The sequence below is a fragment of the Mustela putorius genome, unplaced genomic scaffold (genome assembly GCF_011764305.1).
Source record: "Mustela putorius furo isolate JIRA1106 unplaced genomic scaffold, ASM1176430v1.1 tig00000095_pilon_pilon_pilon, whole genome shotgun sequence".
NCBI classification, from domain to species: domain Eukaryota; kingdom Metazoa; phylum Chordata; class Mammalia; order Carnivora; family Mustelidae; genus Mustela; species Mustela putorius.
In genome coordinates, this window is record NW_025421280.1 from 27,381,254 (window position 1) to 27,406,351 (window position 25,098).

At 57.0% G+C, this 25,098-nt stretch overlaps 2 protein-coding genes across 13 annotated transcripts in view; both read right to left on the bottom strand.

The window, feature by feature from the left end:
• Window positions 1–7,207: 7,207 nt before the first annotated feature.
• Window positions 7,208–14,028, bottom strand: ARRDC2 (arrestin domain containing 2). Of its 2 annotated transcripts, none has more exons than XM_004760978.3 (8): window positions 13,526–14,028; window positions 10,578–10,644; window positions 10,191–10,338; window positions 9,577–9,679; window positions 9,230–9,486; window positions 8,945–9,107; window positions 8,514–8,671; window positions 7,208–8,297 (listed from the first exon to the last, which is right to left on the bottom strand). In XM_004760978.3, exons 1-8 carry the CDS (start codon window positions 13,782–13,784, stop codon window positions 8,244–8,246), a joined length of 1,209 nt encoding a protein of 402 aa, XP_004761035.2. In that variant the 5' UTR covers window positions 13,785–14,028; the 3' UTR covers window positions 7,208–8,243. The 2 variants fall into 2 exon arrangements, with proteins under 2 accessions (XP_004761035.2, XP_004761036.1); XM_004760979.3 differs by lacking the exon at window positions 13,526–14,028 and adding an exon at window positions 10,738–13,517.
• Window positions 14,029–15,502: 1,474 nt separating this feature from the next.
• The window catches only part of KCNN1 (potassium calcium-activated channel subfamily N member 1), a 31,056-nt gene continuing 21,460 nt past the window's right edge, over window positions 15,503–25,098 (bottom strand). For 3 of the 11 annotated variants that reach the window (XM_045081752.1, XM_045081725.1, XM_045081719.1), the window contains 5 exons: window positions 23,936–24,046; window positions 23,213–23,340; window positions 19,124–19,132; window positions 18,609–18,678; window positions 15,503–16,119 (listed from right to left, as the gene is read on the bottom strand). In XM_045081752.1, coding sequence (XP_044937687.1) covers window positions 15,865–16,119; window positions 18,609–18,678; window positions 19,124–19,132; window positions 23,213–23,340; window positions 23,936–24,046 — 573 coding nt within the window. In that variant the 3' untranslated portion in view covers window positions 15,503–15,864. Of the gene's footprint in view, window positions 16,120–16,145; window positions 18,309–18,608; window positions 18,679–19,123; window positions 19,133–23,212; window positions 23,341–23,935; window positions 24,047–25,098 lie in introns of those variants that run through there. The other 8 variants (XM_045081737.1, XM_045081733.1, XR_006607214.1 and 5 more) reach the window with 7 other exon arrangements.

Consider the following 25,098-nt stretch of genomic DNA (forward strand, 5'->3'; position numbering starts at 1 on the left):
CTGGTGGTCAGCTGGGCCCCCTGTAAACAGCCGGTCTTATGTCACTGTAAACAGCTGGTGTCTAGAGCTGTTGTCACAGTGCCCAAGTCTCAGTGTGACTGCCCTGTGACTCGATACTCTGCCACCGGCCCCTGTCACTTGAAACTCAGTAAACAGTGTTCTGAGAATGGGCAGCAGCACCCCGTTTGGTCAGTCCGCTGCTCGAGCCAGGGGTCGGATCCAACTTAACCCGGGTCCCAACACCTCGTGAGCCATCCTCGCTCGCTCTGTTCTAATACTCTGTAAACAGCGAGTCTTGATAGCTGTTATTTGTCAATGGTAAGACACTGTTGGTGTCTGACCAGCTCTACTATGTCATAGCTGGCTGACCTGGAAGCACTTGGAGCAGAGTTCCAATATTTTGTAAACAGGGAGTCCTGATACTTACTTAGTTGCCTGATGAGCTCCCCGTCCTGGGGTTGGCCAACAGCAGCTCTGGCCACATCCCAGAAGGAAGTGACTTTTACGCTTTCAAATGGTGTTGGAAACAGACCAAAAGAGGACTTCATGACACATGAAAACTATCTGAAATTCAAGTTCCGTGGTCACAAATAAAGTTTTATTGGGATCCGGCCATGCCCACTCATTTGTGTCTGTGTATGGCTGCTTTCAAGGGAGCTGTCTGGCATCTGAGAGACTGCATGCCCCACAAAGCCTCCAATATTTATTATCTGACTTTTTAAAAAAAGATTTTATTTATTTATTTTGACAGAGAGAGAGAGAGAGATCACAAGTAGGCAGAGAGACAAGCAGAGAGAGAGGGAAGAGAAGCCGATGCGGGGCTCCATCCCAGGACCCTGAGATCATGACCCGAGCTAAAGGCAGAGGCTTAACCCACTGAGCCACCTACGTGCCCCTATTATTTGACTTTTTACAGAGAAAATTCATCAACTCCTGCTCTGAGCTCTGGGGCAGTCACCGTTCTTCCAGGCACATGGCATACAGGAGGCCCCAGTTTGGCCCCATCTGGTCCTGCTGGCTGAGTGGACCCCGGACCATCCCTGCCCCTCCGGTGTGGTGTGGACCATCCCTGCCCCTCCGCCCCACTGGATGTGAGCCAGGACAAAGGCTTTATGCATTGTCAGATCTGGCCGTTCCAGCCTTGAAGTCAGCCCTTTCCACTTTTTCGGTGACTCTAGGTAAGTGAGACACCACCAGGATTGACCCCAGGTACAGGAGAACAAACTGAGGTTTGCAGAGGGAGCCCACACAACCTAGGATGCGGAAGGAAGTGGTCAAAGCTGAGTCAGGACTCAAGAAAGGGCAGGGGAACAGCCAAGATGTGGGCGGGGTGACTCGCTCAAGGCCATAGTCCTGAGGCCTGAGAGACAGGAATGGAGGGCAGAGTAGCTTGGTTAGTGGGCATAGCAGGTGCAAAGGGCCTGAGGTAAGAACTACCTAGCAGTCTCCAGGAAGAGCCAGGGGGTTAGAGGCCATCGAAGGAAGGGGCAGATGGAAGGAAAGGAGAGCACTATACATACCCCGGCACAAGCTAGCTCTTGCCAGCACTCACCAGTTTCCACTACCAACAAACACCTATGCCCAACACCTAGACCCAGACTTGCAAATGCACCAAGCAGCCCCTGTTTGCTCCCCGTACCGGCTGAGATGTGTCAGCCCACATTTGGGCACATGCAACACACATGCACGCGCCTCTGGCAACTCCACAGCCAAGGCTGACGCGCAAACACACACATGCGCACTGGGGGCTCCGTTTATCTCCAGGCTGTCTGCAAACCCACATGTGTGCGTGCCCCCCCAACCCCCGCAAGCACAGCACACGTCATGAGGAGGCTCAGGAAACACTGCTGGGGGCTCCCTTGAGAGCCAGCTTCCTGTTTTCAAAGAGGCCAGGAACTGCTGAGGGAATGTTTTGGACAGACCCAGCCCCTCCTCCCTCGCTCGGCTCAGCATGTCCCATCCAGGCCCACAGACCTTTTATTGCTTCCATGCCCAGTGCTGACCCGGTCCCACAACGAAGTCAGGTTCCAGATGACAAACCCAAGACTCAGAGAGGTGCGGCCACTATCCCAAGGTCACACAGGAAGGAAGAGGTAGTGCTGGGTGTCCAGACCCTGAACCCCTACCCTACTTCCCCTGGAGCACCATGCCTGGGGTTGAGGGCTCACAGACGGGGAAAAGGAAAAGGCTCCCTCTTGCCTTGGACTGTGGTCCTGTTCTCGGGTTCCCGGGGCCATCCTCACCCAGCCCCAGGCTCTCCTGCCCTGTGAACCCAATTCTCCCATTCACTACCCACCCATGTCTCTCATCCGTGTCCCCAAAGAAGGGCCACCTACACTACAAACATTAAAGAAATGTCAGGTTCCAACAAAGCTGCCAGTAAAAACTTGGTCTCACCCTTAAGAGGCTGATGGGGGTGCCTGGGAGCAGAGAATCCCACACATCTACAACTGCCCTCTCTGCTCCAACCCCCCCAGGGCCGCAGGAATGGCTGAGGACACACCTGGCCCTCTCTGGCCTGCTATGGTGGCACAGGCTGTTCCCTCTGCTTGGAATGCCCTTTTCTCTAGCTCCCTGGAGAACTCCTCTTCATCCATCAAAGCCCCAACTCCAGCTTCCTCTCCTCCTGGAAGCCCTCCCAGGGCTCTCCTGCCCTCACCCTACCCTCAGGCTCTACCTCACTCCACAGGGCTGGGGGTGTTTGTGGATTTCACCACAATGACCTGGGGACTCTCTGTTCTGCCCCTCCTTAGGGTAGCAAAGATGGCGCCCATTCTCCCCTTCAGGAGTCCCCCAACTCCCGGGCTGCCTGGCCCACTCAGAGTCACTATTCCTGAACCAATCCCTGAGTCTGTGGTCACAAAAGGCTCTAACTGGCCAGACCTGGTCACGTGTCTGCATCTGGAGCAATGAGGGGACCCGGCTCCTTTTGCCGGAAGGCAGGTGGGGAGAATAGCTACAAAACCACAGAAACTGTGGAAGGACTAAGGGGTCCTCTGCCTGCCCCATCCTGGCTGGAGGGTCTTGGGGCAAGTCACCTGTTCTCTGTGCCTCGGTTTCCCCACCTGTGAATCGGGCTTGGCAGAGGGGAGGTATTGGAGCACTGCGGACCCACTGAGGCATGGCCCATGCCTCAATCCTGCTCAGCAGGCCCTGTTTACCGTGTCCCCGCCCCCCATTCCTTTAGTGTTCTCTGTGAATCCCCCAACTCTCCCTTCCACCCCCCCACCCCCACCCCTGCAAAGGGTCTCCCATCTCTGCAGGCCCGGATGGACACTGGCTGAGTCACTTCTTCCTCCTGGGCCCCTTGCCCGGCCTGTGCTTTCTGGGGACTTTCCTGGCCTTGACCATCAGAAATGAGGTGGGGGAAGCGAGGGCAGAGGCACGCCCGTGGACAAGCCTATGCACACCCTGGCGTGGGTTCAAAGTCCCCAGCCTGCACCCACGTGTGAGATGGAGGGCGTCTTACCTGCTTCCTGGCAGAGCTGGGGGACTCCACACATGAACAGCCTGCACGCCCTCCCTCTCGAGCCGTGCGCACCCACTGTCAGTACTGTTGCACCTGCTTTATGTGCGCGTGCATACATGTGCACGCGGGCCCATGCTCATTGAGGTCCAGGCTCTGTGCCCCCGGGTCCGTGGGCCTATCTCTGTGTTTCCCATGTGTGCATGCATTTCTGTGCGTGCATGTGTGTGCGTGTGTGTGTGTGTCCTAACAGCCCCAGACGGAGAGACCCAGCCCCTCACTGGAAAAGGTGCATCTAGGTGGGGGAACTCTTTGGGAAGAGATGAGAGGGCTGGGAGATGGCTGGTGGGTTGCGGGCGCAGGGGACAGCGGCAGGAGGTGTGTGCAGGGCACGCGAGGCCGCAGGTTTGGGAAGAGGCACAGGGAAGGGCTTGGTCAGTCGGCTGAAGAGATGGGAGCTGTGTGTGCCAGCCTGGGGGCTAAGGCAGAGCTGAGCTTTGGGGACGAAATGGCACGAACTCTAAAATATTCACTGAGCATCTCGTGCACGCCCAAGGCTGAGGATAGAGCAGGGCAATGGGGTGACTGACACCACACCAACAAACAAGTAAATATAGAACTCCAAGGAAGGGGAAAGACCAGGAAACAAAAGGCATCAGGACAGAAGTAGGGGAACTGCAGGGCGTTTGGGCCCAGAGACACAGAGGACATCCTGAAGAGGTGATTTGTGATCTGCTGGGGAGAAGGTCCTGGGCCCAGCTGAGGAGAGGGAGCTCCAAGTAGAAGGCAGAGCAGGTGCAAAGCCCCGGAGGTAGGGATGAGCTGACAGAGGGGCCCCATTCAGGAAGATCTAAGCCCAAAGTAGGGAGGAGAGGCAGCAGGGGGCAGCACTGGTGGGGAGCAAGGCCACCAGGACGGGCTGTCCTGTAACCGGAGCCTGACAGGAACCCTCCACTCCCACCCCACCCACCCCCAGTGCTCCCTGCTCGGGACAGAATGTGCTGGGAGGAGAGGCCAGCGCCTATGCCTGGTGGCTGGAGCCGGGCAGCTGGAAGATTCCTGAACAGCAGCCCAGCTGGGCCCCCTGCCAGGGAGGGCAGGAAAACAAGCCGAGGGCGCCCTGCCTGCCTGTCACCCTGTGGCCTAGGGGCCGGGCCAGGCCAGGGGAGGAGACAGAGTTGCTGAAGGTGTCAGAGACTGAGAGAGCCTGAGAGATATCCAAGGAGATGGTGAGAGAGAGACAGAGACAAAGAGATAATGAGAGAGAGATGCAGAGATGGTGAACCAGAGACAGAGACAGGGGAGACAGAAACAATGAGAGACAGAGACAGTGAGCAAAAGGGACAGTGCAAAAAAACACATAGAGAGGCAGAGCCAGAGGGGACAGTGATAAGGAGGGTGAGTCACAGAAGAGACCTGGTATTTCACTCTCCGAATGAGTGACAAGTTCTGATTCTAGGTGGTCCTGGGAACAACGTAAGGTGGTAATACTCCCAACCCCATCAGAATCTTGGTCCACACTACAGGGGGTGGGGAGTCTCCTGCAATCAACAACTCCCTTCATGCCTCTCATGCCTGCTGGGTGCTGGGGACAGAGACACAGCCCTCTCTAACCCTGCCCTCAAAGCTTCAAACAAACAAGTGAATATCTAAATAAAAAATTCCAGAGAGCGATGAGGGCTATGAAGACTATAGGATGGGGGATGGGAGAGGGAGTAATGGGGAGTGGCACCTTAAACCAGGAGGTTGGGCTGTTTCCTGAAAAGATTAGGCTAGGAGGCAGAGAGGAGCCAGTCCTGGAGAAAAGCCTTTCAGCAGAGGGAACCACATGTACAAAGGTCCTGAGGTAGGACCCAACTTGGAGTATCTGAGTGGTAGTCAGGTATCCTGCCTACCACTCAGGGGAAGCTGGAAGGAGAGGTGGGTGGGTGAGAGGTGGTGAGAGATCTTAGGGGCCTAGAGAGGGATAGGATTTTATTTTAGGGAAAGAATATTTGACCAACCTCTTTGATACCCTATGGGTGTCACTCTGTGTTCAGGGAGTTCCCTGAATTCTGGATGACCCAAGCTTGCTCCATTCTGGTTTTCATTTATCTGAACCAGATAATCCACTTCTTCTAGAGATCAAGTTCCAGACAGTTGCAGATGCAGGAGTCCTGGGGACACAAGGTGGCTTGTCTGACCAAGCCTGCTGGGGAGAAACTCTTCCTATGTCCCCCCATCTGCAGCTGTAATGGGATGTCTTAGACTCTTCTCGGTTTGGGAACATGGACCCGGAAGCTGGGGTGTTGTGTCCTGCACACCCATGGTGACAGGGAACCTGCGCCTTCCTGAGGCTGCTCTGTGTTGGAGGTCTGGGGTGACTGTGCCATGTGGGTCCATCTCCCCTGTGCTGGGCCCAGAGGAACCCCCAGTCTGACAAGCTCTGAACTAGATGCCAGGGCAGATGCTGCCGGACAGGGAGGGCTGGGTAAACCCCAGGACCAGAAGCAGGTGGAAATCAGGACTCAAATTCAGACCAGGGATGGGAGGCATTTGAGGTGGTGGCAGAGAGGTGCCCGGAATCCCAGATGAGAAAACCGGCTCAGAAGCAAGTGACTTGTCCATGGTCCCTCAGAGAGCTAAGCCTGAACCCATACCTGCCAGTGTCCAACCTTGGGGCACCCCCCATCCTCATCCCTGTGCCTCAGCCCTGCCAATGGTCATCCCAGACCGCCACTTAATTTTCACCGCCTTGGACAAACTGTGAGCCCAGTTAGAGCCATTAGATGGGCTTCTAACTTGGCCCGGCCCCAAGGAGGGTGGGGCCTCAGGTCTGGGGCGGGGCCTCGAGTCTGGGGCGGGGCCGAGGGCCCCTACCCGGCAGGGAGCACTTCCACGGGTGCCGCTGATCTGTGAGGTGTGGGTGTTCTGAGTGGCGACTCCAGAGCCTGCAGGAGTCACTTCACTCTGTTGGACTCCCTTTCCCTACTTTCACCTCCAGAAAACGCGACCTCCGTGTCACCAGGGCTGCCTGGAAGCGCAGTGTGTCTTCAAACGAATCCTTGGACACCCGTGTCCCCCGCAGCCCTATTCACAATCACCAAAAGATGGTAATGACCCAAATGCCTATCAAAGGGGTGATGGGACAATCAGAGTGGGAATCCGTCCACACAACTGAGTATTATTTGGCCATAAAAATGAATGAAACATTGGATGAAGCTTTAAGCTGAGTAGAAAGCCAGACACAAATGAGGCCACAGGGAGCATGATCCCACGTACAGGAAATGTCTAGAACAGGCAAATCCACAGATCAGTGGGTACCAGGAGTGAGGGGTGGGGTGGGGTGGGCAGGGACTGCGCCTGGGGATGGGCCATCCCCTGGGGTGATGGGAATGTCCTGGAGCTACATGGAGGTGACAGGTAGCTGACAATGTCAATGTACAAAGTGCCACCAAACGGTACTTCACGTGGCTTTCACGTGGCTTATTTCACGGTATACGAACTGTCTTGAAAACAAAAGCCTTCCCCCATTCACACTCCCAGCCTCTGTAACTACACCAGGGAAGGGGAATGGGGTCCAGCTCCAACCTGAACTCAGCCTTCCTATGTGTCCCTGGGCCTCAGTTTCTCCTTCCGGACAATGGGCCCTCTCAAAACCCTCTCCCTTAGCCTGGCATTCAATCCCGGAGATTCTGACCCAGGGTGGAAGCCAAAGCCACTCGTCTTCGGCAGCTGTAGGCAATAAGGCAAGAAACGTAGTCTCTTTCCCCACACTTTTATTTAAAAAACAAACAAACCCAACTATAAAAAAGGGAACAATTTAAGGCTTATCAGAAATGTTGAGTCCCAGGCGGGGACCCTGCCCCAGCCAGGACTGAGAATCTGCAACCCGGGGGTGGGGGGTTGGTCCGGCTGCCCCCCTCATACTTTGTCCCTCCCTCCCTCCAGGAGGTCTCCCAGAGCTGCACTGGGCCTGCTGTTACCCCAGGCTGACCTCTGTCCCCAGGGCCCGGCTAAATGTTCTGAACCAGGTTTCCCGGGGTCATACAATACGCAGACGAGGTCTCATGTCTTGGAATACTTGGAGGAGTCCCCAGGCAGTCCTGGCCTGGGCCAGCAATCTCTCTCTGGCTTTCAAAGGCTGGAGCCGGTGTCCCTGCCCCACATAGGTCCCACATTGCTTCGACGACACGCATCCCCGAATGCCCTGTTCCCGGGCCCTCTCGCCTGCCGGACCTTGCCATGGGGCCTCAACTGAGGCACTTGCCCTCTAAGCCCCAAAGGGGGTGATCTCCAACATCACTCAGCTCTGACCTTCTCCGACTTCTTCCTCTTTGCCTGTCTGCCTGCTGAGCGGTTGTTTGTATGCCGAGGACTCAGCCGAAGACCCTTTGCTCCAGGAAGCCTTCTCTGCTCCCTTCGGGACTCTCCCAGCCCTGGGTCTCTTCCTCTGGTCCCACGAGACTGGAAGTATTTATGTCTGGCTACATCTCTCCCAGACTAGAGGCTCCTGGGGGACCCGAGCCCTATCCATGGCCCGGTGTGGACCGACAGGATCCGTCGACGGGCACTCAATGCCTCACGAGGACCGGTCCGGATACATCAGACTCCTGCCCGGCTCTTCCTCTGTCCTGCGTGATGTCAGAAAGCCGTGCTCATTCTGAGACTCGGAGTCCCCAACTTCAACACAGTCAAGTTGAAGCTGGTTGGTCAGCTCTTGACCCAGCATCGCCCGCGTCCACGGCGGCCAGAAGTGCGTGTGCGACCTCATCCCTCGAGGTTTCCCCGTCGCTGCTCAGCAGGTCATGCAGCGTGGCCTCATGGCCTCTGAGGGGGGGTTTGGATCCTCCTGGGGGAAATAGTCCATCTGGTCTCAGGGGGGCACCGGAGGCTCAGAAACACCCCTCCACCGCCCTGCTGATCTCCAGCTCCCCAACTCCCACACTCAACCGGGGGGCAGGGGAGGGCAACGTGAAGAGCAGACTGGGGTGCAAGGCGGCCCCAAGCCCCAAACTCATCCGAGTCCCACTCCCACCTGTGCTCCCAGGGCCTGGAGAGTACTCACCTCGGAGTACAGGGGTGGCGGGCGGTAGCGGAATTCCTGGATGTAGGCGAAGAAGGGGCCTTCGAGGCTCAGGTTGGTGTCCTGCAGTGGTGGAAAGGGGCTCTGCCCCGCCGCCGCCACCTCCCCATCAGACACCACCTCTGAGTACTCGGGAGGGGCTGCAAGTAAGACAGACGGGGTTGGGTGAGGCTGGTGGAGGAGGGGAGCCCCGGAATTGGGGACCATGGCCGGGAACTGGCTTGGGCCAATTCTGGGGCTGGTGGGCTGCGGGTTCCCAGGCTGAGATTCTGGGGAGACCTGTGGCCTCCAGCATGATCACTATCATGCCCTTTAACAGGGGGCCGCTGAGGCTGGGGGAGGGAGAGCCCACCTAGCAGCCACATTTCTGCCCACCCAGCCCCCCTGCAGCAGAATGGCGGGGAGGGGCTCACCCTCGGGGCGCTCTGGCAGGGCTCCCAGCCCCCAGTCCAGCAGGAAGCTGGCATGGCTGCCCACGCTGGATGAGCGGCTCCCAAAAGGGTGCAGGGGGATGGTCCCAATGACCAGTGGTAGCTCCAGGAGCAACTTGGATGTGCCGGGGATGTCCACGCAGACCTGGGGAGGTGGGGAACAAGCCATGTGGGAGGGCGCCCCGACAGCCTCGGGGGAACTCCAGTCTGGGGGACCGGGTGGATTCAGCCACCCCCTGCCCTCCTCAGACCAACGGGACACTCTACCTTGAGGGAGTAGTCTACGTGCAGGACCCGGCAGTGCAAGATGGAAGGACCGACAGGGGGGATCCGCAGCGCCCGGCCCTGCCACAGCGCCCGCCGCCCAGGGCCCACAGGCTCGCCCACGAGACTGGCCACCACCGCTCGTTTCTGCTTGTGGGCGCCCCGAGCCATGAAGGTCTGCGTCTGGACCACGGCTGCCCGAGGAAGCACGGGGCGCGTGGAGCCATTGTCGATCTCCGCGAAAACTGGGATGACCTCGCCTGTGGTGGGGTGCAGTGGGGGGCATCAGACTCCCTGTCTGCAGCCCTGAGGTCGGCCCTCTTCCCCATCTCACCCCGCCTGCCTGGTACCTGGGGTGTAACCCTTTCGGTCGATCTTGGCGGAGAGGGAGACGAGACCACGGCTGCTGTACCAGGACCGGGCGACCTTCTCTAGAGCTCCGGCCTGAGGGGCCTGGTGGGTTGGAGGAAAGGGAAAGTAACAGGTCACTTTGTGCAAGCCATTCCCAGCTGAGGGAGGATTTGGGGGCAGAGTTCCTGGTTTTCTCTTAACAACCAAATACCGTCTGGACAAATAAATCCACAGATGAAACCCATCTTATAAAGTTGAAGATGAAGGGAACAGGCTAATTACTTAGCATGTAATTAGTCCTCAGAAAGCTATTATTATCACAAGCCCTGGCTATCCCCTATTTCACAGATGAGGCCTTTGAGGCTCAGAGAGAATAAGACACTTGCCCAGAGCCACACAACAAACTGGCACAGGTGGGATCTGCATCCAGCTCCACTGGACTCCAAAAGCATTCCCGTGCCTGCCTCCCTCCCTGCCAGGGCCCAGCTGTGATTCCCACTTTGTGCAGGAAGCAAAGGAGTGAGGAGCCAATTGGGGTCACCCAGTTACCAGCCCGCTCCTCCCCCACCTGCAAAGGTCTCTCAACCTATCTCCCCTGGGAGCAGCCACTCACCAGCAGGGCGGGTGTGTTGATGTCCACCGGCTCAATGACCGTAAATACCTTCCTTGCCCGGCGGGCAGGGACCCAGGGACGGTGCAAGGTGGCCTTGACGCAATACCGGACACTGCCATGCTTACCCTCGAATGACGTCACTAGTGTCCTGCAGGGTTGAAGGAAGGTACTTCAAGGGGCAGAAAAACAGAGACACCCAGGTGTGTGGGGGTGGTCCCAGAGACTTAAGAGAGCGAGAGAGAGAGACACTAAGAACCCCCTCCCCCGGAGAATGGCAGTCTTGGGGTCCAGAGGTCCCCAGAAACCAAGCAATGGAGACCTAAACCTGAAAGGAGCTGCAGGCTGAGGGATTCCCCGACAATCCCGTGCCCCAGATGCCGGACTTACGGAGGCAGCTGGAAGCTGAATGGAAACTCGTGGCGCCCAGGAGGCAGCGTCGTGGTCTCTCCTGTGTCTGCAGGTAGGAGCAAGAGGGGGAGGCTCAGCGGCAGCTCCAAGTTCCAGGAGCGTGCAGCACGTGTGCCGCGTCGGGGTAGCAGGCCCGTACCTGGTGCGAGCAGCGTGGCACGGTGACTCACGACCTCCACGCGCTCGCTGTAGCTCTGCGTGTACGCGGTGCTCGAGCCCGCGCTGCGCGACTCGGTCCAGTGCACGTGGGCGCGGCCCCGCGCGCGCAGCTTCAGGGCGCCCACGCGCGCCGGGGCAGCCAGCTCCAGCAGCACCCGGCCGGCGACGGCCTGGCCGCCGCTGAAAACCGGCTCGGCGCCGCCGCTCGCGCCATCCAGCTGCACCACGAAAGCCTTCACCTTGTCGAACAGCATCGCGCCTGGGATGCGAACCCGCGACACACAGACCCTGGCTTCGAACCCGCGACGCGGTGGCGCGAGGCGCGGAGGCTACAGTCTCAGAACGCGAACCTGCCCGGGATGCGCAGGCGCACTTGCCGACCAGGTCAGAAATTCCTGCGCGGAATGCGCCGGCGCTGCCTTTATACGGCGGGAGGGGCGGGGCGCGACTCGGGCCCCACCCCCATGAAGGAATACGCCAATAGCGCGGCGAGGGGCGTGGCTCCGCCCAGGCGTGAAACAAAATAACAAACTCTGCATTTGCCCTCTACCCTCGTGGACCCTAGCGTGAGACTGAAGCATCGCGGACCAGAGCCTGTCTCTCGCGGACCTCGGGAGTAAAGAGGGGGAAACAGGGCCGGGAGCGGGCCCCAGGGCCAGCAAGAGCATGGGGCCACTAGGTTTAATCATCAACTGGCCACAGCTTGCAGATCTGACTCGAGGCATGTCCAGCTCCGAGCGGGAAGGCTGCGGAATGGCCTGGCTCCAATCGGGGCTTGGAGCTTCGGACTAGACTGAGCGTCAGTTCCCCACTCTGAGCGATGCGGGAAGGAGGAGGAAGTGGGTAGGGCCTCCCTCTGCTTGGGCACCTGCTGCCCCCTCTTGTGATTCGAATCCCGCTCAGCTGGATGACCCCGGGCTAGTGACAACATCTTGAGCCTAAGTTTCCACGTTTGTCGTTTGTAGAGCTGGAAGAAAATCGGCTCCGACCTCAGAGTATTGTGCATGAGTCACGGTGTAGCCCCTGCTTGGACACCCACCGTTTCCAGAGATCCTCGCTCCCAGGTCTTCGGCCCACTCCCCACATATCGCCACTCGGTCACGACTTAGCGTTTCTGCCCAAGCTGTTCCCATCACCCGAGGTTCACGTCGCAACTTGCGGGCCCCCCCCAAACTCCTACACGCCCCCTAGACGCAGCCCTTGGGCCCTCTCCTGGCACTTCCACCCTGCCCCAATCCCTTCACAGATAGAGCCAAGTGGAGGGGACTTCCCATGAACCCCAGGAGCCACCCACGAAACGGTATGACTGCTGTCTGGGCCTCAGTGTACTCAGACAAGAACCTCAAACAGCGTTTCTGAGCGAAGGGTTTCCTGGTCGCGGTCGGCAGGATGCCTACGCCCTCTGGTGGCAGCGAGATGCTCAGCCGCTCTAACCCACCCCTTACCAGAGAGGCCACCTTTGTGGAGTCTGACCTCCTGAGGCCTCGGAACCCCAATGGTGGGCGGTCATAATCGGACATGGTGCCCTGCAGAGTGACCACAGAGGCATTGGTCAGAGCCGTACCTAAGGGAGGGGCAGAGGTTGTAGACACAACGATCAGCCTGGGGGGCTGCATGGAGGAGGAAACTCTGGGATTGAAATGAAAGTCTAGTACCTTCTTCCAGGGCCAAGTGAAGCCCTGGAGGCTGTAAGCCCAGGAGAAGGTGGAGGATGTGGTGAGTCCTTTTCACAGATGGGTCCCCAGAGGCCCAAAGAGGAGCAGGGCCTCACCCGACCTTACCTGGCGGTTCTGCAAGCTTCACCCCAGTGCCTTAATGAAGCAGCTGGTTGAGTGGGACCAGGGGTGTGACCAATTTCCCTTAAGTCTCAGGGGAAAGGAACTGCCTCTGGGGCCTCTTCCTGTCCCGTCCTAGGGCCCTCTAGGCCTGGGTTTCCATAGCTAGTAGGGACAGTCCCCACATCTGGGGCTGTTGGGCTAAGGCTGAAAGGCTGTGGGCAAAGGGTCTACTGTGTACAGCTCTGCCTCTGCCCATTTTACAGAAGAGTATAGTGAGGTCTGGCTTAGCTGAGCGGGTGGCAACATCCTCCACCAGCAAACACAGCTCAGTGCGGAGGCACAGACTCACCCCTGGCCTGCTTCTGATCCCGCTGTGTGCCCTGAGTGGGAGGGACTGAAGTTTAGAGCTGGGAGACATCTGGGAGTCCTCCCAGCGTGATCTGACCCCATCCCAGGTCTCTTGCCTCTTGGGAATGCAAACCTGCCTGCAAACACCACCAGAACTCCCCACCCAGGTTTGAACTCATCCCTGCAAGCCCTAGGGGTAAACTGAGGGAGGAAGCACTGGTAGAACGTGAGATGGGGGTCGTCTTTGGGAAATAAGGGACCCCAAGTCTGGAGATAAAGGGGGATCCTAGGGTCCAGAGAGGAGGATGTCCTGACTCTACCCAGGGTTTCTCCAGACTCTCGTGGGGGGTGGGGGTCCAGCCGCATAGTCTTTACATGGAGGGCTTCCCGGCTTTGGAAAGGGGGGTGATGCCTAGACCCTGAGAGGGGACCCTGTGAAAGAGGGTTGGGCGTGGAGGTAGGTGGGTGTGTCCTGGCGAGAGGGTCCAGACCCTGGGGAGGAGGTCTCCACTTCTTAAGACGGGTCACCCGACCACGCAACCTCTAAGTCGAAACTCTCCGGGCACTGGAGAAGAGCGCCCAGACCTGGGGAGAGGGGCCCGCGGGGGATCCCGGCTGGGGAGTGCGGAGCGATCGGCTCACCTCGGAGCAGCAGCTGCCGCCGCCGCAAGTACGTCTCCGCAGCCGCGTAGTCGCTGGACACCGCGTTGACGCCCACGCTTCGGCCCTCGAGCCAGTGCGTCGCCGCCCCGCCGCGTGCGGCCACCTCGAGCGCTCTCACCCGCAGTGGTGCCGCCGCCTCCAGCAACACCCGGCCGCAGAGCCGCTCCCCGCCGCGATACGCGCCGCCGGGGACCCGGGCCAGTTCCAGCACGAAGCTGCGTACGCCCCCCGGGCGCATGGCGCAGGCCGGGGCGCACCGCGGGGAAGGCGCCCCCGGCGGGGAGCCCGGCCCCGGTCCTGGCCCCGTGGCGAGCGGGCGCACGGCTGGGCGTGTCTGCTGCCCTCCCGCGGCTCGGGGCCCTTCCCCGCGGCCCCGGGCGCCCCCGAGCCTCCTCTGGCCTCCGCGAACTCGGGCCGGCGCCCAGGGCTCCCGGCCGGCGAGTCTGCCGCCGACTTCCTGGTCCTGGACGTCCGCCCCCGTGACGCGCCCCGGCCGGCGGGGACGTGCCGCCCGCGTGCTCGTGTTGTTGACTTTGCCACCCCCCCTCATCCCCCGCCCTCCAGCGCTGGGCGTGCCGTTTTTGTAGGGTCGGCGCTGTTGACTCAGACGCGGATGTGGCTGGTCCAGAGCGAGCAGCCACCCGGCTATCTGGCGGTTTCATGTGTCCCCCACCCGGCACCTTTGGCCCCGGCACCGCCCCAGCCTCCCACTCTGGTCTCCGTGGCTGTTCTCCACACACACCAAGCTCAGGCCTGGCCTCTCGGCTTTTGCACTGACCGTTACCCGGTTAGGAACGCCCTTCCCCACATCGGCGCTCCCATCTCCCCATCCCCACCCCTATGCCCAAATGTCACTTCCTCAGAGTCCCCTGATCATACTCTGATCTTGTTTCTCTATGGCTCTGGTCGCTGTGTTTGTGACCGCTATGTTTTTTGTTCCTCCTCCTGCATCAGACTAGGTGCTCCCCAAAGGTGGGCGCTGTGCCCTGTTCTCCTCACCAGATCTTACAAATGGGGAAAGTGAGGCCCTCACAGGGGGCAGCCTCTGCCCAGAAGCACGCAGAGGTGGCAATCAGGACTCCCCACGCAGGTCTGGAGCCCACTAGCACCACCCCACTCTTCTCCGTCTTGCGCCCAAGTTATCTCCTGAGGCTGGGTGGCTGATGGCTTTATATCAGAGACTGCCAGGGCCCGGGGCTCTCAGACTAGCCTTCCCAGGAGCCAGGCTTCTACCTCTCTGTTATGCCTGGAGCCCAGCGGCTGCCGAGCGCCTGGCATCCCAGCCTCATCCCAGCACACTGACACCAAGGCCTGGCGGGACCTTTCTGATTCTACTAGTGTCTAGAACCTTCCCCTTTGGCCTACCCTGAGGCCACTCTAACCCCTACACACTATACCCTCCCCCCATGTCCCAGGCTCTTCACTTTGGCCAGAGTTTGAATCCTGCCCTGCATTTCCTCCAACTCCTGCCCCTTTCTGGAACGCCGGGCAGGTGGCTTCACTTCTCCAACCCCCAGTTTCCCCATCCTCCCCCTGGTTAGGTTCTGGTGAAGTATGGCGATTTACACTATGTCCCCTGTATCGGGCAAATGTTCAACATACATCCAGCGAAGACTGAATAGTCCTCCTCACTCATGTCACCTTCCCCACTGGACCATGGTCCCACTGGAGCTTGGTGCACACCTGGTGCTCTGGCAAAGTTGGCTGCTGGAATGGGTAGGAGGTCTCCCTGATCTGCTGCCTCCTGCCGGCCAGGGCCGTCCCTGCCAGCGGAGACTGATGCTGATGTCCTCAGGAGGTGTAACCAACTGAGCTCGGGCTTAGGAGGGCTACCGGGCTAGAACAGTGATGGGACCAGCTCGGCTGGATCCCCACATCGATTCTGGGCCCTGGAGTCGAGTGGCCACCTCCCATGCTGTGATGACCCGTGTCCCCTAGCCATGCAAAACCAGGCAGTAGCTGGGTGGGTCCTGCTTTATTCAGAACTGGCAAGGACCCCTCTCCTGGTTGCTCCATGCCCACCGGGGGCCTGGGGAGAGTTGGGGGGCCAGGGGACCAAAAGGAAGCTCCTGGCTGCCCCCCGCCCCGGCTCCAATCAGGGAGGAAGCGGGCGGTGGCCCACCCCTGCCCTCGCCTGCGGTCCGGCCCGGTCTTCTGCCCAGACAGTCTGGGTGGGGAGAGCCCTGGTCCACTCAGCCCAACTCAGCTTCGGCTCCTTGAACTCCAAGAGGCGCCACTGTACAGGGCTTCCTGGATGGCGTGGAGGTGGCGGCCACACGATGGCCAAGATTGAGGGGTCTGGTGGTGGGCAGGGTTAGTCACCCGCAGTCTGAAGGGGCCACAGGTGGCCACTGGCATGGGGGGCTCCGGGCTGCCTGATCCAGGGGTCCGGGGCCAGGCCGAGGCGGCAGGGGTGGTGGGGGTGGGCGTATGGCTTGGGCGATGAGGCCGGGCAGGGCCTGCAGGGAGGCGCCCAGCGCATCCAGGCGGCTCTCAAGGGAGGCCAGGCGGGCCTCGAGCTCCTCGTGCTGGGCGTGCAGCTCGGACATGAGGTCGTACAGGACATTCTGGGTCTGCCAGAGACAGAGCAGGAGAGAAAGGAGAAGCCAAGTGAGAGAGAGGGAGGGACAGACGCAGAGAGAGACGGGAGACCAGCGCCAGTAAGGTGGGAGCCCACTAAGAGGGACCCAAGTGGGAGATGACTGTGAGGGCACCCTGACCCCACAGGTCTCCTGCTGTACCCCCATTGCTGTACCCCAGGGAATGGGAGGAGAAGAGGCAAGAGGAGAGACAGGTCTCGAATGCAGGGGACCAGCAGGCCTGAGGAAGGTTGGAGGAAGTCCTGGGGTGGATGTGGCCAGAGCCGCCCTGAGGGGATGGACTGGCCACCAGGCACATGAAGCCCAAGAGTGGTCTTGAGGCTGCCTTCGCACAGGGGAACCATGGCCTGCAGAGCTGGGGTTGGTGGGGGGTGGGGCAGGTTCTGGGCTGACACTGCTCCAGGCTGGAGATGTGGTTGAGAGGGAGGAGGTTCAGCTGAGAACTGTCCCCCCTGCACTCCACAGTAGGCTGAGGAGGGGACAAGGGTCAGCGATGGGGCAGGGGTATGGAGCCGGGTTGGCAGCCATGACAACCGGACTCCAAGGCTCTGACCCAATCACAGACCAGGGGGCAGAGCAGCTATGACGATTTCCATCGCAGCAGGCAATGGGATACCTCCAGCACCTCGACTGCTCCCTGCAACCCAGCAAGCAGCGGCCGGTTCTGCTGCTGTCCAGGTGGGCCCGGGGAAAGGAAGGGAAGGCCAGCGGCTCAGACAGACCTGGGTGCAGTGCCACTCTTGCCACCAGGTGGCGATAGAACATCGTTCCTCGTCTCTGCCCGCCTCTCAACATTGACCAGACCCCCAGGCCAACAGCGGCTGACCACCCCCTGGCCTGAGTCGGGAGGAGAGATGCTGAGGTGGGAGAGAGGCCCCCTCCTGACCTCGCTCCTCGGGAGGGGGACAGGATGAGGCAGCTACCAGCATCTTGCTTCCTTCCACCCCAGCCTCTCCCTCCCAGCCTCTGTGCCCAAGCCTCAGTGGTGACCCCACCATGTTTTGTTACTGGCCCACGCACGCCAGCCCCAGGGTGAACACACCCTTTGGGCCCCCTCTTCCACAGTCCCCAGGGCCACAGGGTAACATTTAGAGGCGTCCAGCCTCTGATGATTTTTTTCAGGCTTCTCTGAGGTTTCAATTCTTCAAAACTTAGAAGACACCTCGTACTTTGGTCGGGGATACACAAATTAAATCAGCAGTCTTGGGTAGGAGCGCATTAAAGTTTTAATACTGGACGACATTTTAACCTTGTTAAATTTTAAACATTAGGAACCCCTACCATCCTATCCAATTAAAGCCTTACTTCAAAGCAGGCTTTGTTAAATGTACTCTGAGAGGGGCGTACTGCCGTTGATAGCAAGGTTTAAATAACTTTGAAAAATTCAAACTTCAATCATCTGTACTAATGGAAGAAAGAGCGATGTAGATGATCCAAATGATAATAACCAGTACCTGAGTTATTCAAAGGCATTTCCTATGTATTTCTAGCTCTAATCTCATATGACATCAAATTAGTTTGGTGAGGGTTTCTGTCTGCTCTCAGGATTATGTTCTTTCTACTATCAACTGAGTGATTTCTTCAGGGATCCACAATATGGGTTTTTTTTTTCCCCCTTCTATAATGTTTCTTTCCAAATTAAATTTATGTAGGTTAATATTATACTGCATTTCTCTTGATAATGTTGAAGAGAATGAGTCCAAAACGCTCTGGGTATAAGAAGGAGAATAGGACTTAACATCTTCCCAGAGATAATATTAAATGAACCTCAGCCTAATTAGCTAAATAAGGGGGAGGGAGCCAGTGAGCAGAGTTCACGCGTGAACCACTCGTGGAAGGTAGGCCACTGCTCAGAAAGGAGTTTAGGACAGTGGGGCGCGTATGCTAAGAGCCTGCCTGACAGAAGTTGGGTCAAACGTCCCATCTTCTGGAGGATGAATAAAAAGTGGGAAATGGAGTCAGGCTTGATAATAAAACCAGCAGAGAGATTCGTGTGTAACACAAACGGGTCTTAGAGAGCTCTGGCCACCAACTTTAATCTCCCGAGGGAGGCTGAATTGCTGCACAAATGAGCTTTCTGCTGATTCTAGAATCTGAATTTATATCCATCGCGAAAGAATTTTGTTTTTCTCTTCAGTTTTGGAGGCTGTATGTAGATCTGCCTAAAACAAAAGGGCACATCCCCAGTTTAGCCCACTAATGAGATACTCTGATGAAAGCTATTTTATGAGATACTGTTTTTTAAAAATAAAAGAGCTGCAGAGTTGGGGCTGGTCCCTGCCTGCCTCGCTCGCACCCCTGGCCTGCGTCAGCTGTCTGTCCTCCAGGCGCCACCACAATTCCTCCCCTGGCAGGAGGTGGTTCAGTTCTTTTTGGAACACCTCCCTCTCCTCCCATGGGGGCCTGAGCAGCCTCCTGTGGGCCTGAGGAGCTGCCCACCCCCCCGCCCCTGCCCTGCTCACCTTGGCCAGGTCCGCGAGAGTGTTGGCCTGGTCATTCAGCTTCCCCTGCTCAATCTTCACGCTCCGGAGCCTGGGGGACAGATGGGTGGGTGGGGTTGTGGGCGGAGGCTGCAGGGGGCAGTGGGGTCCTTCATGCACCCGCCCCACGTGGGGTCGTTTTGTGAGCCATGCAGGGGGGGATGGGGTGGGAGTTAGCATCGGGCCCCATGCTCTTGGTTCCCTCCCAGCACACATGGGGTGGCAGGGCCTGGGGGATGGCTAAGCCACCTCCCACAGTGTTCCCCTTTCTGGTCATGTCCCCTCGGGCTCAGTCAGGATGTCCTGGGGAACCTGGACCCTCCCCCCACCCCCACCCCTGGCCTAGGTGAAGGCTGCACCGGGTCTGCAGGGTGGCTACAAGCCCGGGCCACCGCCTGAGGCCAAGGGGTGGTAGCACTCCATAAGCTGCCCTGGGCCTGTGCCCCTGCCCCGTGCCCACCATACACCCCCACCCCCACCCCCAGGAAGAGACTTACTTCTGAGCTCTGGCAGGACCCGGCAGAGCAGAGAGAAATCACAAGGCAATTTTAACCTCAGTGCCGCTGGGTTGGCTCATGCCCAACCCTGCCCACCTCCCGCCTGCACAACCCCAGGACCAGGCGGGGGGCCCCGTGTGGCTGCGGGGGCCGTGCCAGCCCCTTAGGGATGCATCTCTTCTCTGCCCCTCCCTCCAGCAGGGCCCCCCAGCAAATACAGCTGCTTTTAGCCTGTGGTCCTGCTGTATCCTAGTCTGTGCCAGAAACCTGGCCCCATGGTGGGGCATTTAGTCCAGAGAACTCTGGCCATGCTGTTTCCCAAGGCGGGTGACAAGGCTCAGAGAGGCAAAGCCAGTGCCCACTGGCCTTCCAACAGGATCTGAACCTATACCTGCCACTGGGCCATTGCACCTTGGCCTCCCAAATAGCTGCCCACAGGAAAGGGGGTGGGGAGGTGGCTATACAGTATCCCGGACCCTCATCTCCATCCCTGGTGTAGTGAAACCGGCCCAGGGAAGCGGTTCCAGGTAAGGCTCCTCCTCACTGCTCCAAGCTCGAATCCCTGCATGCCCACAGATGACAGATGCTTGGGGAGGCCCTCAGGGCCCACCTATGCTGGGTACCAGGATCCCTGATAGGACCCAGCCCTCGGTCTGGAGAAACACGGTGGGTACAAACACCCCTAGCCCTAGAGGTCTGAGGCTGCCCCGAGTGGAAGTCGTGATCTGCCGAGCTCTGGGGTGCCTCTTCCAGGGAAGTCAGTCTTGACCTCTTTGCAACCTCCATGTTATGTGTTGAACAGTGTCCCCCCCGCCAACCGAAAAAGACATACTGAAATTCTACCCCCCAGCACCTCAGAATGTGACCTTATTTGGAAACAGCGTCTTTCTAGATCTAACCAAGTTAAAATGAGGTCCTGGGGTGGGCCCCAAAGCAACATGACTGGTGTCCTTGTAAAGAGGGGGAAATTTGGACATAGACATGCACAGAGTGAGGACGATGGGAAGATCCGGGGGGAAGGCCATGTGAAGACGGGGGACTGGAGTGATATATCCAGAAGCCAAGGGCGCCCTGAGGCTGTCAGAAGCTAGGAAGAAGGCCTGGGACAGATCTTCCCCTAGCGCCTTCGGAAGGAAAATGGCCTTGCCAACGCTTTGGTTTTGGACTTCTGGCCTCTGGAACCATGAGATTATAAATTCTGTTGTTTTGGGGCACCTGGGTGGCTTGGTTGGTTAAGTGCCTGCCTTTGGATCAGGTCATGATCCCAGGGTCCTGGGATCGAGTACCGCATCAGGCTCCTTGCTCAGCCGGTAGCCCACTTCTCCCTCTGCCTCTGCCTGCCGCTCTGCCTGCTTGTGCTCTCTCTTTCTGAAGAATAAATAAATAAAATCTTAAAAATTAAAAATAAAACCTTAAAATAAATAGATGGATAGATAGATAAATCTACAAATAAGAGTGGGACAGTCGCACCCTAGAACAAAGGGACACAGGTAACTCATAGAGCAGGTACCTTCTTCCCCAGACCTGAATCTCCTCCCACTTTCCTCCAACAACCTTCTGGAACATTCCTTGGGACAAAGCCCAGGGCAGAGCCATGTCTGTGTCCCCCATGCCTGGCACACCAGCTGGCATAGGAAATGCTGGTATGATAAGCAAATGAACATATCGAGGGCGGTATCAATGCTAGCTCCCATGTTTAGAAAATACTGGACGGCAGGTAGGCATGGTCGAGTCCCCAGCTGTGTTTGATCTATATGTTATCACTGGAGGAAAGATACATTAATTACCATTGCCTCCACTTTAGAGATAAGAGAATGAAGCTTGGAATAACACAGTCACTTGCCCAGGTCCCCACAGTTAGGGGGCAGATAGCAGACGGGGCCCCAGTGGTCGATAAACACCTGTAGGAGGGTCAACAAAGAGGGGTCTCTGTCCTCAAGGGCCTTGGGGTCTTGTGAGGAGGTAGGACTGAGACCTGGACACAGTGAGGTTGAGTAAATGTGGGACCAGCTCCTCTCCCCACTTTTTAGATGATGGTGGGAGCAGACACAGGGGCGGGTGTGGTGGAGTGGGCGTGGCTACCATGTACCCGGGGACTATGCCAGGCATTCCTGCCTATCATCCCATTTAGATCTCCCTGCAGTCTTGTGAAGTAGAGACCATTATCATTCAAAACCAATCTAGTTATAACAGTAAACACAACAAATGTAAATGGACTAAACTCTGGAGCTAAAAGACAGTTAAAAGCCCCAGGAAACTTTGGGGGCAATGGACCTGCTTTTTATCTTGACTGTGGCAATTATTTCATGGGTATATACACTGATCAAACTTTTTTTTTAAAAGATTTGATTATTTGGGGATGCCTGGGTGGCTCAGTTGGTTGAGCAGCTGCCTTCGGCTCAGGTCATGATCCCAGTGTCTTGGGATCGAGTCCCACATCGGGCTCCTTGCTTGGCAGGGAGCCTGCTTCTCCCTCTGCCTCTGCCTGCCTCTCTGTCTGCCTGTGCTCGCTCTCTCTCCCTCTATCCCTGACAAATAAATAAATAAAATCTTTAAAAAAAAAAAAGATTTGATTATTTGTCAGAGAGAGAGAGAGAGAGCAAGAGCTCACACAAGCAGAGGGAGCAGCAGACAAAGGGAGAAAAGGAGGCTCCCCGATGACCGAGGAGCCCAATGAGGGACTTGATCCCAGGACCAACCCTGGGATCGTGACCTGAGCCAAGGGCAGACAGTTAACCGACTGAACTACTCAGGCCCCCTATGTCCCATACATCCTATATGTGGCTACTAAGCACTTGAAATGTGGCTGGTCAGAATAAAAATGGACTATAAATATATAATACACAATAGACTTCGAAGATTTAGTGTCAAAAGCTTTCTAAAATAGCTCATTATTGAGTTTTACATTAATCATATTAAAATAACGTTGCATATATTAAATGAATATATTAGAATTTATGTCACTTGTTTTCTTTTACTTTTTTTAAATGTGGCTACTAGGAAACTTAAAATTACACAGTGGTTTACATGATAGTTCTAGCAGACAGTGATTGGTATATTAGAGCCTAGCCCAGGCCAAATCTGGCCAGCTGCCTGTTTGGGAAAAATAAAGTTTTATTAGATCATGGCCCACCCACTCCTCTTTACTGCATTCCTGCTACAACAGAGAGTAGAGTAGTTGTGACAGACTGTCTGATCCACAGAGCCTCAAATATTTACTCTCTGGCCCTACAGATAACATTTGCCAACTCCAGCTGTACACTGGACTCACTGGAGGGACTTAAACTTAAGCCTAGGGTACCTCCCAGACTCCACTGTAACCGGCGTTGGGTGCAACCTATAGGATTTTAATTTTAATTTAATTTAATTTTATTTTATTTTTTGCCTGTAGGATTTTTAAAACCCTGTGGGTGCAAGCAGCCAAGGATGAGAATTACTTGACTAAATAATTTTCAGTACAAAGGGACAACAGAGAAAATCAAATAATTTCTAATTACCCCACATGAGCACATGTATCAGGACAAAAAGTTAATTCTGAGCTTCCTGGCAGCCAAAGCAAAAAAGGGAAATTGCTTAGTATCTAAAAGGTAAAATAATTTTGGCTCTTCTGGAGAATAAAATATGCTTCTTGCCATTTATGTTGGGTGGGTTGACTGACTTTCTTTTTTTAATTATTTTATTTGAGAGAGAGAGTATGTGCACAACTGGGGGAAGGGCAGAGGAATAAGCAGACTCCCCACTGAACAGGGAGGCCGATGTGGAGCTTGACCCTAGGACCCCGAGATCATGACCTGAGCTGAAGGCAGACGCCTGATCAACTGAGCCAGCCAGGTGCCCCTGTGTTGCCTGACTTATCCAAGGTGATCACCCTAGACAAGTGGTGGGCCCATCACTGCCTCCTTCTGACCATCCACCATCCCACCCAGCACAAAGGCTTCAAACCCCAGCCAACTGACCACCCGGAATGGGAGGGGCCATGACAAGGCCACGCTAGCTGTCTGGCCTGGCCCGTAACCTCCTCCCAAGGACCACAGCTGCCTCTGCACCAGGTGGACACAGAAACGTGAGTGGGAAAGGTGCTGGACTTACTGATGGATGGCTTGGAGGAACTTACGCTGGTGTTTCCGAACCCGGGCTTGGTCTGGCTTCTTCACCAGCCTGGTGTGTTTGTAGATGAGCCACGTCTCCCTGAGAACGTTAGCAGCGGCATTTTTTACCTGGGGCCAGAAAAAGAACAGTTCCTCAAGGTAGGCACAAAATTGTAGAAGGTTCTGGGAACTTCCAGAAGCTGCCAGAAACTCTTAGAAATTCCTGGAAATGCCCCTCTGGGGTCCTGGGCCTGTAAAGTGAGGCCATATTTACCCATCCACATCTGCGCTCTGTGGGTGTGTGTGTGTGTGTGCACATTTATATCATTTGGCATGGGCCAGACCTGTTCTATACACCTTTCAAATGTTAAGTCAATGAATCTGCACATGCTGGCATCTCTCTCTTTAAACATGGGGAAACTGAGGCACCGAGAACTGACCTACCAAAGCCTGGCAGCTTATAGATGGTATCTAGCTGCCCTGGCCCCAAAAGGCTTGCCTCTTGCTTGTGGTTCAGAGTGGGGTGAGGCCTGGGCACACAGGTGGACACCCAGGGCCACTGCCATGTCTCTGTGCGTGGCTCATGAACATTTGCACGGGCAGCAGAGCACGAGGCAGTGCAGTGGCCTGTGGGCACATGGACGTGCCCGCTGTGTAGAGGTAAGGCGGGGAGGGTCTGCCCTTGATAACTGGGAGAGGAAGTGGCTGCGATGGACGTCTTTACCCGCTTGGTGAGCTGAGTGTCCATCATGAAGTTGTGCACGTGTTTCTCTGCCTTGGTGAGCTCCAGTTTCCGGGCCACCACGGCCACCACGAGCGCTGTGCAGCCAGCCCCCTGCATGCGGAGGGTGGGGAACACATCAGTGTCCTGCCTCATGTAGGTCCCAGGCCACACCCTCCCTCCTCCAGAAAGCCTGCCCTGATTCCTACCTCACCTTTCCCCTCCAAGCCCACAGTGTTGGCAGATCCCACCTGTTGAGGTCCCTGATTCCGAGTCCCACCGGCTTAATATCAGTTGAATGTCTTATTTGATTTCCAAAGGCCCTGGGAGGTAAGCTCACTCTTATCCCCACAGAGCAGAGGGGGAAACTGAGGCTCAGAGATAAGAAAGGGAGATGGAAAGGGACGATCTGCAGGTGAATTCAGCACTGGTGACCGTGGAGGAGGGACGATTTGGAAGCATTTCCATCCAGGCTTTGGGGTCTGGGTGCTGGGGACAGAGACCCCGAGGATAGATCTTTCTACATTCACGGGAGGGATCAGCTGGCAGGGTGCGAAGGCAGTGTGAGGAAAGGGGGGGCATCTGCAGGTAGGAAGAAGCAAAGTGGGGATCCCCAGAGGTGGGGAACGGGAGGGGAGGATGCCTCCGCAGTGGCAGACTCCCTGCTTGATGCAACCACATTCCCCAGGATGCCGTGAATGGCAGCCAGACTCGTGGCTAGTGGAAGAGGTCAGAGCGGTCCCAAGAGAAAGGAGAGGGCTGACAGGGGGAGGGAGGCTGCACGAAGTTAACATGGGAGGGAGGGGAAGGGTGTGCCACCCAGGAGTGGGAGCCGCGGAGCCTAGGACACCCAGGAGGGGTCATCAAGCCCCAGAAGTGCCCCAGGCAGGTGGCAGACGCAAGCAAGGGCTGGTGGTCCCCATCTGCACTGAAGACAAGTTCCTGTGCCTCACCTGCCCGCTGCTTCCTCCTGAGGCTGCTGCTCAGAAGGAAGGAAGGAAGGAAGGAAGGAAGAAGGAAGGAAGGAGAGTCTGAGCTCAGCCCTTGGGACTTGGAGGGCGGTGGGGGGGCCTAAGAGGTCTGGGCTGTAGTTCAGTTTTTCTTCTGGATAGAAGGCAATACTTATGGGGAGGGGGAAGACAAGGGCCAGGGACACCACTGCACGG

Coding starts and splice junctions, on each gene's coding strand:
- ARRDC2 (XM_004760979.3), bottom strand. CDS start 11,011: ATGCTGTTCGACAAGGTGAAGGCTTTCGTGGTGCAGCTGGATGGCGCG. Junction 9,108..9,229: donor ACGTAGACTACTCCCTCAAG/GTAGAGTGTCCC, acceptor CCACCTCCCCAG/GTCTGCGTGGACATCCCCGG. Junction 8,298..8,513: donor CGCCACCCCTGTACTCCGAG/GTGAGTACTCTC, acceptor TATTTCCCCCAG/GAGGATCCAAACCCCCCCTC.